At 35.3% G+C, this 12,112-nt stretch overlaps 1 protein-coding gene across 4 annotated transcripts in view; it reads left to right on the forward strand.

The window, feature by feature from the left end:
• TPCN1 (two pore segment channel 1) overlaps positions 1–11,803 on the forward strand; it is a 33,980-nt gene extending 22,177 nt beyond the window's left edge. For all 4 annotated transcript variants that reach the window (XM_072415317.1, XM_072415318.1, XM_072415319.1 and 1 more), the window contains 14 exons: positions 469–513; positions 970–1,026; positions 3,628–3,681; positions 5,203–5,275; positions 5,814–5,921; positions 6,343–6,414; positions 6,503–6,592; positions 7,107–7,222; positions 7,807–7,853; positions 8,369–8,437; positions 9,067–9,151; positions 10,361–10,488; positions 10,765–10,845; positions 11,203–11,803. In XM_072415317.1, the coding sequence (XP_072271418.1) occupies positions 469–513; positions 970–1,026; positions 3,628–3,681; positions 5,203–5,275; positions 5,814–5,921; positions 6,343–6,414; positions 6,503–6,592; positions 7,107–7,222; positions 7,807–7,853; positions 8,369–8,437; positions 9,067–9,151; positions 10,361–10,488; positions 10,765–10,845; positions 11,203–11,301 (1,124 nt within the window). In that variant the 3' untranslated portion in view covers positions 11,302–11,803. The remainder of the gene's footprint in view (positions 1–468; positions 514–969; positions 1,027–3,627; positions 3,682–5,202; positions 5,276–5,813; positions 5,922–6,342; positions 6,415–6,502; positions 6,593–7,106; positions 7,223–7,806; positions 7,854–8,368; positions 8,438–9,066; positions 9,152–10,360; positions 10,489–10,764; positions 10,846–11,202) is intronic.
• The last annotated feature ends 309 nt before the right edge of the window (positions 11,804–12,112 follow it).

Consider the following 12,112-nt stretch of genomic DNA (forward strand, 5'->3'; position numbering starts at 1 on the left):
ATTCAAATGAGGTAGCTAATAATTATGCCTAGTAGCATACTCACCTAATGAGCCTTCAGAGACAAAGGAAGTGCTGAGACAATGCCAGTGTCAACCTTGCAAATACTGCAAGCACTAATGCAAGGTCTGGATCGCACCTTTACATTAAAATGCCCAAATGTCACTTCCAGGTTATCACCGGGGCCAAGGAATGATGCTTTTAGGTCAGCTTAGACAATCAGCGCAGAGAGAATAATCTTGAATTAAGAAGATTTTAGTGCAAAAAAAAAAAAAAAACAGTCCTTTCTCCTATAACTTATACATACTGGGAGTAAGTATACGTTATAGGAGCCTACTAGACCAGCCTACTATTTGTTTTGTTTTGTTTGCCATTCCTCCCGTAGTTGGCAGTATGCCCCTGACTATTGTTTTCATGGCACATGATATATTCAAAAATGTAAAATTAATTCCACTTTTTTTCTTACACAGGCATTAATGTCTTGGCAAATTCAAAAGCATTCCAGTACTCTGTATGTGAGTATTAGTAACTTTTTTTTCAAACTACTGTTTTTGAAAATTGTGGTGAACCACCATTACTGTGGTAGTCAGTGATAATGGTCATAGTAGTCATGTGGTAGTCAAGTAATTTGCAGGAAAATGGTACAACTGTCAGTGGTATTCACTAGGGAACTGAGCCATGAAATAGCAGTCTGTGTTGATTTCTTGGTAAAGCATAGACGTGTTCGGTTACAGGGGTTATCAGAGACGTGCATCCCTACATTTATGATAGTAGGCTTTAACTTTAATTAAAAATACAATTTAACAGCTCAAAATAAGACTATATGTTTTTCAGTGTTCCCATTTTTATGTTATGCATTGAATAAATGCATCTTTTTACAAATGGGCTATAAACAAAGAGTACATACAACAGTTTACATTAGTAAAATTTAAAAATATAAAAGTAATTGTGTTGACTTTCTATGTTTTTAGATGTTGTGGTTGCCGTAAATGGATTCTGGATTTTGATTGAGACCTTTATGGTGAAAGGTATGTTCAGCTTATTTGATATTAGACTAAAATATTGCCCTATAGTATTTTTACAGTCACGGTATTGCCTGCAATTTGCATGCAGCTGATCTTTTTGCATTTCCTGACTTGTTTTACACTGTTTCTCTTTGCGTGGAAGCGGCCATCTTAGTGGCTTTATCATGCCTTGTCAGAGCTGCGCCTGATGACTGATAGTCCAACTGGTGGAGGGAATATTGGAAGAAGCAACAGAGAATTCACAGAATGAATGAAGCAGAAGCAGGGAGATTCATGCAATGCAGGACAGCAGTAACCAGCAAATCTCATCAGGCTAGCGATCAGATGCAACAGTTCCGTTAGATGATTTTAACCTGCAGAACTTTAAGGCTTTATTTAAAAAGAGGAACTATACTCAAAAATTAGAAAAACAAAAACACAGTTACTTTCAATTCCCCAGGGCAGTCTGATCACTCCAGGGGTGTCTGGCATCTGGTCCTGTGTCATCTCAGAGCCGGCTCTCCGAGCGCCGTCATCTTTGTCTTTTCTTTCTGGTTGTTTATCCTACGTCACCCAACCAAACCACAAGATCAGGCGACATAGGATGAAAAAAAAAATTGCCAATCTCACTCCACATGCGTGAGATCGGCAAATTTTTCCTTCAGCAAAAAGGCTCCTTCCGCGCATGCCCGAGATTGTTATTATTATTAAACAGGATTTATATAGCGCCAACATACTACGCAGCGCTGTACATTAAATAGGGATTGCAAATGACAGACTGAGATGCTCGGGCATGCGTAGAAGGAGCACCCAAAAGCCTCCCAAGAGGCTTTGCGCTTCCATTCATTCTCGACCGCCTAGGCGGCTGAGAATTAGGGGGGGGGCGGTGCTGCACCCCTTTAAATAAATAAAAAAAGGGTGTTGCACCTAAAAAAAAAAAAAAAAAACAACTTTCACCTTACACAAAGAGGTTCTCTACCCTTTTATGTAAAGTGAAAATTCTGAGTATAGGTACGCTTTAAAACACGAACTGCCTGGTGAAAATTTAATCAACACTTCCTTGTAGAAATCTTCCAGGTCCATGTGTTTCAATAGCAGTAAATGATTTCTACCAGAGAATGTTTGAGGGCATGTCAAATCCCCTGTTTTATTATTAGCGAATGTAGAACCATGCAGAATTTTGTCCAGCATTCTCACATTTTCTCCCTTGCACAATAATTCAAATATTACCTGGATTGCAGTGGAGAATGTGTTTTTTTTTCCCAAAGTTCTGGTTAAAGCTGAACTATCATGACATTTCTAACATTACATAAAAGGTGAATATCCCTTTTATATAATGGAAAAAATGTTTATTTTTTTAACACTTTAAAAATGTTTAGGGACATCTGCTCCCCTTCCATCCTTACTGCACCGTGTGCTATGTGACCAGTTGCTGTCTGTTGTGCAGGGGCAGCTGTGATACTTCCATGACCATATTTGATTTTTGATTGGCTGTTAGGGAATAGTCAGAAGCAATTGCTTGTCCCAGCCTTGCTTGCTGGAGCTTCTTGACCTTTTGACCAAGATCTTGAGCCTAAACTAAGGCGCAGTTAAGGCTTGTGGATGTTAGGCAATTCTACACTTTATTGCTAGTGGCAGAATAAAAACTTTCTACCCATTTTACCTATTTAATAAAGATTTGCCCAAAGGATTATTCTAAAATATTCACAAAATATGTGTTGATACCCACTACTGTAGTTTTAAGGTTGGTCTGATATTTGACTTGCCAATATTCACTTTAACAGCAAATGTTATATAATAAAAATACTAAAGCATAATACATACAAAATAATACAACAAATGAATCTTAGAAAAAAAAATAGTCTTATTTGGGCAAATTTACCTATTTTTTTCTGGGGGAAAATTCATTACTGAATCCTTGATATATACACTTCTATATCTATTATTTATATTGTTTTTCTTAAAACAAAAAGAACATTTAGGTCATGTACTTACTTTTTTATTCTTCTACTAGTATATATTGAATATATGAATATAAAATGGTCTGGCAACAAACCGAGGGACCTACTTTTACCAGGAAAAAAAAACTGGCCTTTTTTTTTCTAATAATGTCTATGGATATATGAGACTACAATGTATACACATATGTATAATTGAAAATATTTTAATAAAGGAATATTGAACATGAAGAAATAAAGGAAAGTGACTCAGACCTTGGGCCTGAGGAATAAAAGAAAGCGAGCTTGAGCACAAAATGTGGCTATTACTGCTAACATTCAAATAATTACAAACACAAATGCCAAACAATATGAATTGATACATTAATGGTGTGTTAAAGTATTTTAGGCCGATCGACCCAGGGGAGTGTTAGGCCGGAACGGACTACTGGCTTGGCCCTTTCTGGCCGACCCCTGCTCTAAAGTCTCAGATAGTTTGTTAAACATTTTACATTAGGACACCGTGCCATCTAGTTGTGTCACCCAAGTTTAAATTAGATTTTTTTTTTCTAATGCTATTTTAGGTCAAAAAAATCTTGGTTTATACTAGTAATATATATGATACATTTGTCTATTTTGTGTATGTTTTATACATCCTGTGGTACATCCACTGAAATGTTCTTTTTAGGTGGAAACTTCTTTCCCCAAGGTGTTCCGTGGAGCTACGTTGTTTTCCTCACTAGTAAGTATTATTATTATTATTATTATTAAACAGGATTTATATAGCGCCAACATATTACGCAGCGCTGTACATTAAATAGGCATTGCAAATGACAGACTAATACAGACAGTGATACAGGAGGAGAGGACCCTGCCCCGAAGAGCTTACAATCTAGTAAGTACCAAAATGTTTTCCCCAGCTTTGAGTGGCATGTAAGCAGAGTCAGCTAGGAATGTTTACAATTTTACAGTAAGCTTTTTTTATTTGAGTTGCTGTAAATCCACCTGATTGCTTTTGGACCTTGCTTTGTTCAATTTTTGTTCTAGCAGGCCTTTACCCCCCTAGCATTTTTATTCTGTCAGTTTTTGATTCAAAAAGTGATCCTATTTTTTTTTTTTGCATAGAAATTTTTGTTTATATTGTGGGCAAGTAATTCTTAGGATTAACTCCCGGGTATGGTAATTATATCTGGATTAACTCCCGGGTATAGAGATTATATGCATTTGAAGTTGATATTACCTAGAATAGTAGCACTCGGGCTCACCCAGAGTCCCTTTCTATGGTGTTCCTAAGTGCTCACCGGAAAAACCTAATGTGAATTCTAACACAAATCTTCTGCAATATTACCATCTTTGTTTGGAAGTGAGACTAAATGAAATGCCTTTAAGTTTGTTTGAGGATGGGCTTTTGCTTTAATGTCAAAGTATGCACAGTATACTTACACATTGTGGCATGGTTACTTAATCTGACACTCTTATTAACTTGAATGTACACATTCATTTAACCTAAACTGTTATTTCAGGATGCCTCCAGTCTATGGAATGATTGTTTCCAGCTTGTCTAACATCCCTTTTTACAGGCAATGCTAAAGATATCAGCACATTTATCAACAGTTAGACCTGTATTGACATGATACTACCAAACTTAAAGTTGTCAAACAACATGCATCTAATCTAAAGGCTTGAATAGTGTCTGCATTAAAGTACCACATTTCCCTTTTGGTTTTATATGGGTTTTCCAAGTGCTACTTAGTTTGCCTCCAGCAGGTTTTGTTCTTACATGGTGTGAGTCAAACTGTATATGGAGATTAGGTTAAAAATCTCACTCAGCAATACATTGATATGATTTTCAATATTTAAAGAAAAATGATTAAATACGTTGGTGATTTTAAAATGAATGCAATATATACACCTATTAAAGTCATATTATCTATCAGGGCCAAACAAGAGCTTACAGTCCAGCAAACTGTAAAATGTGTAATCAGGCAGTGACATTTACACCACAATCTGATACATTTATATGTGCAATTTTGTTATTATTTTTTCATAACATAGCATTATTTGAAAAAACATGAAAATACCCAAGAGCTGTTGCAAAGTGTACAAGAGGGTCAAACCCTTTGTGTTAGGTTTTACATAGGTAACATTGTCTGTGGATAATTTGGATAAAAGGCCGTTTAATAGAGAGTGCATTACCTTGTACAAGAACAGAAAATACAAAGAATAGTGTTAATTAGGAAAATGTTTATTTCCTTTGTTCTAGTTTATGGGGCAGAAGTCCTCCTAAAAGTAACTGGATTGGGCCCATTAGAATACTTTACATCTGGATGGAATTTGTAAGTATATTGATTCAGACTTAAAGGTAAAATGAAACTGTTGCTGCAACTTTATTTAGGAGAACCAATCATAATTGTATTTATTTACATAAAATATATTTGCCATCCTATTTGTCTTAAAGTCTGACAGTTGCTGCCCTATTAATATCCAGCACTTCCATCTCCACCCGTTCTTTTTCCAAGCACTTCAGTCCTCTTCATTGGCTAGGTTGGGATGACTCCTGCATCAGAATCCTATCAAGACTGTACGCTGCGCTAGACATGGAACAGCTCAGTGTAAAATATTAGAAAGAAGTTCTGTCAGGCTGTTAGACACCTCTTGCCTGTCAGTAAGCAATTTTCGCTTTGTAGACTTTAGTTTCACTTTATTGTTATTCCTGGATTGAAACAATTGTGACAAAATTTGTCTAGGTAAAACTGTCAAATAGATGTTTCTTAAACACACCTATGCTATAGAATTATTTTATAATTATTCAGATTATTCTGAAATCCAGTTGGGTTTAGCTCTTTTTAAATTTCTTTTTATTTTGCCCTATAGATTTGATTTTTCTGTGACTTTGTTGGCACTGCTGGGACTCCTAGCTCTAGCTCTTAATATGAAGCCTTTCTACTTTATTGTAGTCCTGAGACCTTTGCAGCTACTCAGGTAGGTGTGTTAAAACTGGTGTATTTTAAACCATGATTACAGTGTATTTCTGTCACAGCTTTGTTGTAAGCACCTTTCTACCTAACTAGTAACAATGGTCTGATTTTTTTAAAGCTATCCAAGGCTGTTGATTGCAAATATTTTGAATCCTGCACCAGATCCATTTCAGGTTTGCTGGATCACCCAAATTCACTGACGGAAGAGTATCCTCCCCAGCCTGGGGGAGCTTTAACAAATTGGGCCCAGTGTGTTCTGACTACCAGTGTTATAATAGTATTTGTGTTGCATAGTTGAAGGATTATGACCCTATATAAATCATTAACAATAATAAAAATGATATTATATTTAGGTGTAATGTTAGTGTTTTTTAGTGTTCACTGTACACACAATGACACATAATGACTGCCCTTATTTTCTTCAGGCTTTTCAAATTAAAGAAGCGATACAGAACAGTGTTAGATACAATGTTTGAATTGCTACCACGGATGGCCAGGTAATCTTTTATCCAACTGGGGGATAATGTCTAATGGCGTTACTTTTACAGTTTTGTCCATGTTCTTATTGTATTTCTTTTCTTACAGTCTAGGCCTAACACTGCTTATTTTCTACTATTCCTTTTCTATTGTGGGTATGGAGTTTTTTTCGGGTGTGCTGCGTCCCAACTGCTGCAAGTAAGCATTGAATATCAGTTTTTGTTTATTTATTAGGCCTCTTAAATTGTATTGTTTTTCATTATATCCCAGGAATAACTTACACTGTGACCTTTAATGCAGAAGGGGCTGTCTTAAGGAATTTTTCAATAAAAAGTTTGAAAAAAGAAAACTTCTTTTAGGGTGGTAGTAAAACCCTTGCACTTTGCAAATCAATTGATTGTAAGTTTTTGTTTTCGGAGGTGACCAGTTTGCATTGTTTTAGGAGGCTGCAGTCTATTCTGTTCAACCCACTGATAAGCAAACTGCCAACCTAAATCTAAATAGCCTAGGAATATCGTCTTTCATGTTTTTATTAGAAGATGAAACATTTTTAATATCCTAGCAAAAAGAAGGGGAACTTTCTTTGTATATAATGAATTTATTTTTTCATTGTATGTTTAGGACTAAAATAAACTTTTTTTATTATTTTTTAGTCAAATAAATGTAAATAAACATATGAATATTACATTGTTGTCTATTTTTGTTTTCTTAGTACTAGCACTGTGGCAGATTCATATCGTTTTCTTAACCGTACTGTGGAAAATCATACCCAAATAGAAGACGGTTACTACTATCTAAATAACTTTGACAACATCCTCATCAGCTTTGGTAAGAGGGGAAAACCATATATTATTTCTCAATGAACTAATTGGACATGGATTGCTTTGAATTTAAAAAAACATAACTCTACTGTCTGATTATTATTACACTGCTGTGTACATGTATTATTAATATATTGTATTGTATATAATATGAATTATTTAATGCATAATATTATCTAGTTGTGACTCCTTGCTAGCTTTAGGCTGATGATAACAATGCATTTTAAATGTGTCAAGGGACTTTGTGTTATTAAGAAAAGGCAGTTTGCTTATAGGTGCATTAGTCTTGCAATTGGGATCAGTTGAAGATGTTGCTAAGCTGCATCTTTTTGCTTTAGGATACATTTGCATTCTCATAGACAGGTATGGGAGGAACTGTTTTGATGCAAACAGAAGCCCATTGACACAGGCCTTAAATCAGTTGTGGAATATTGTAGATTCTAAAAATATGACCTGTTGAGGATTGCCTGGCATAGAAATGACTAACAATAGACTTGTGGTGCTTTGTCTTTGTTATCCAAACATTTTGTTATTTCTGTCATTTGTATACTTTCTCAATCTAAAGTCAGCTTTGTCTCTCCTCTCTTATAGTGACATTATTTGAACTGACAGTGGTGAATAACTGGTATATAATCATGGTAAGTGTCACAGAAAATCAAAGGGGAAAGGTCTGCCCCACTTTATGAATGTAGACATATAGGACATGGTTTATTAGAGCTGTCCAATGCTGGAGAGGATACACTTTTATCAGTGAAGCTGGGTGACCCAGTAAACCTGAAATTGATTTGGTTCAGGATTGAAAACATTTGCTAACAAATAGCTAGTGATGTTTAGGAAATGTATTCCAGGTTTGCTGGATCACCCAGCTTTACTGATGAAAGTGTATCGTATCCAGCCTATCATCCCAGACCCATAATGTGAAATCTTCTCAAGAGCACCACTGCTAACAGGAAGGTTATGGAAGAGAGAAACTTTTTTTGTCTCTTACAGTCTCTTTTAAAGTTTTACTGTATTTTCACTAAATTCAATTTTTAATCAATAAACTTTCATGTTACATAGAATTCAAACATAACTCTAAGATGTACAAATCCCTACCTACAATTTGTCTTTTATTAAAAATGTTTTTACAACATTAAATATCTCTTTTGAACAGGAAGGAGTGACTTCTCAGACATCACATTGGGCACGCCTTTACTTTATGGTGTTTTATATTGTCACTATGGTAAGTACAGACATACATTAGATAAACTTTTGTTTATGGCCATATTGTTCACTGGCCTACATTTTCTGAATTCATAAAAACATTCAGTTAATGTTGTAAAGAGAAATGCAGAAACCCTTCAAATATTGCTTGTATGTATGTTGGTTAATATGTGACAGACCTAGACAAACCAAAGCTTTGGATCATTATGGGTAATCATTAGGTAATTAGGATTTTGCATATGATGGCACATCTCAGTGAAACCTTCTAAGATAAAAAATGGTTGTAAATATAGGTATTTTGAGAATAATAATGTTTTAGATTTGTGTATAACAAATGACAAAAGTGACCTAGTGATGGTTTGTATAAATCCAGTGAATGAATTATTGTTGGTTGTAATCATTGATAATTCTAATTACCAAAGTGTTCATATACTGCTAACTGCTAATACAGGCCATGTTATCTGAGAAATATCTTTCAATAGAGTTTACAAAATGGGGTTATCTTTATAATTATGTTATTCTTTTTAGTTAAAAGAAATATTATGATCTGGTGAAACATCCAGTCTAGTTTAACCAAATCATAATTGCTTTATATGTGGATAGCTGTCATAATCCTCAAAGCATCATTCATCCCTTTATCTATTACAGGTTGTATTAACCATCATTGTTGCCTGTATCTTGGATGCATTTGTGTTTCGAATGAATTACTGCAGGAAGAATAAAGATGCAGAAGGTTAGTGTTCATGATACATATGATAGCAAAAATAAAAGATAGACATTCTCAAGGTGGGTTTCCTAATGGTGACCGCAGTGGACCATGCCTTTTTGTTCACATCAGTACTACTTATTACCTATTCAAGTCTAGGGGAGTGTAAAAAAACAGATGCCAAAAAAAAGCTTATTGACTAATCCTGACAACAAAAGCCCCTATATATGATATAATTAAAACTTTTAGGTTTCATTGGAGACCTGTGTAAAAGGGTGAAAATGCAGGAGCACATTTGAAAGGAAAGGGTGGTGACTGAACATGAACCCATAGGCTGAAATGGCAGGATCACTAGGTACATTTGTAACAATAAAGTATAACTCTACTTGTTCTTTGCCCCCCACCTGTAGCATGAGAAGGATAAATGGCACTCCCTGTCAGGAATGTACCATTTTTCTGATCCTCCAAGTGCCACACTAGTGGATGATGGTCCAATTCTACGTTAGGCTTGTATGTGGACCCTAGCCCTGTTTTTGTCCGTAAGACGTTAGAAATCGTCCTGGCATGGGCAGCGTGCTGATCAGACCCTGAACACGTGGATAAATGTACAGATATTCTTTGAAGCTTATATGATATTTTAGTAATTGAGCTTACATATACATAAAAATAATTTTATTAACATTATTTTGTCAGGATACTTATGAGCTTAAAAAAACAAAGTAATCACATTCACTATTTATAATAGCTAGATATTAGACCTCATTTTTGATAAGCAACCTACTTGTATTTGCTTACCAAATGTGCCTATTGATCTGGTAATCATATGACCTAGAGGAACACGATTTTATCCTGTGAGTTCATTGTTGTGGTTGCTTATTACTGGAACAAGACACAGTAACTGAGATGTTTGTGTAAAATTCACTGTGCACAGGTCCTGAAAAATACATGCAATGCTTTCTGAAGTGTGTTTATCATCACAGAGCCACATTATTCTGCTAAGTATTAATGCAGTACAATTCAATGTAAAAATAGGTGTTTCCTTTATTATGATGAAGCAAAATTTACACTTTGTACAAATTTGAATGTACCATTTTCTAGTTTAGTAATCTACAATTGTCAGTATTTTGTTCAGTATTTCACAAAACAGTTCTGTTTAAATTTTGGTACCAAGGGAAGTTGTAGCCTATTTTCTGACATACATATTAACATATGACTTCTTTTTTTTGATTTATTAAGATGAGAAAGGAATCACTTTGGAGGAAGATGTGGGGAGAGAGGAGCTGGCAGTTATTTTAAGACATGCACAAAGCAATGATGAGAAAAACCAACTGCGAAAACTGCTTTCACACTTACAAGCCAGTGAGGTAGGTTACTGATGTTTGCTTGTTTCATTCCACTGTTTAATGACATAGAGCAGTCCCTCGAATAGTCCACAAAACTTACAGTTCATAGCTTTTCCAAATGTAAGCAGAGTCCAGCCATCAGTAATATTCAGAATATGGTACTGCACTGATTACATCACTATAGATTGTCGGTTTGTCGTGATCTTGGCCCTTACGCTAAACGTATGATGTATTGATTTTTGATTTGACTTTTTATGTTCTCACCGTTTTATCACTAATACTAGTTTTATCTTTTAGGCTTCTTCCGTTATTTTTGTGGGTAGAAGATCCCAAACAAAAAGTGACCTCAGCATGAAGATGTATGAGGAAGAGATTCAGGTGAATTTTGCCTTTTTTTTGTTTGCCTTAAGCATGTATATTAAACACACATGGATTCCATACAAATTTAGAGTGTAGAGCCATAAAAAAAATATTATTTATCATTTGTAATTGATAGACACAGGATATTGATACAGATGAAAGTTATGCTGCCAACTTGGACACTGGCAACAAAAACTTTCTGCCAAGTTCAGTATAATTCTGCTAATATATATTCTGCTACCAGCATATCACCAGGTTTTGCTAGTGCCTCAGAGGATGGAGGTCTTTCCAGCAGTTCTACTGTTTGAAAGATATTCCCACTTGTGCCAGCCTTATGAATGAACCCTCACATTGCTCTTAACTCTGCTTCCCTAGGAATGGTACCAAGAACATGCCCGGTTACGAGAAAAGAAAGTTGTGGAAATGCAGCCTGCACAAGGATTCCTTCGCCCTCGTTCCAGTACTGTTAACTAAGCATGTTCTGCACCTACTACTAGTATGACTATGCAATTACATTATTATTAATATTTAAACTGTGCTCTGAGAGCTAATAAAGTTATCAAGAATGCTAAGCCAGGGGCATATAACAAGACATGCCTCCAGTGAAAGCTCTCAAACCTCTTGTGTGTATGAAGTATTGTTAAGATGTCCATGAAGAATATTTAAAGGACAAATTAACAAACATAATTAAGTATGAATTATAATAATTACTTTTGAAAGGGTATGTAGGGGGAGAGTAAATTATTACTAGCTTTATAAACAGGTCATATAAGCTTTGATTTGTTGGGTAGAGTTCTCTTTGGCTTGCATAACCCTGCAAAATACTGAAGACAATCAGACCTTTCCCTTTGTGCTCCTGTATTGGTCCCCACCCCAAATCCAATATGTAGCTCTCTCCGGCAGTGAAGATAAAGCAAGTCTATATGCAGATACCTATATTTGTAACATAAATAAATTTCTTTTATAACAACTTGAATCTGTCATTTCAGTTTATTTGATCAATTAAAAAATACCCAGTTTTTGTTCTGGCAACTTAATAACAAAAATAATTATTCAGTAAATGCTGCTGTATGTTAATAAAAGAGACCTGTAATAGGGCAAATATAGAGGCTGCCTTTGCTGACCTTTTAGTTCTGAAAATACAATTTTTTTTGGCTGTCATGCTGTTTTATTGGCTACAGTACATTCTGAGAAATTCTTGTGTTTTGTTTACTTGCCCGAGTTAGTGTGGCAGAATAAATAGCTTTTGAGATAGCCAGGCAACTAACATTTTCAGGAGGCCAGC

The sequence above is a fragment of the Pyxicephalus adspersus genome, chromosome 6, assembly GCF_032062135.1.
Source record: "Pyxicephalus adspersus chromosome 6, UCB_Pads_2.0, whole genome shotgun sequence".
Taxonomy (NCBI): domain Eukaryota; kingdom Metazoa; phylum Chordata; class Amphibia; order Anura; family Pyxicephalidae; genus Pyxicephalus; species Pyxicephalus adspersus.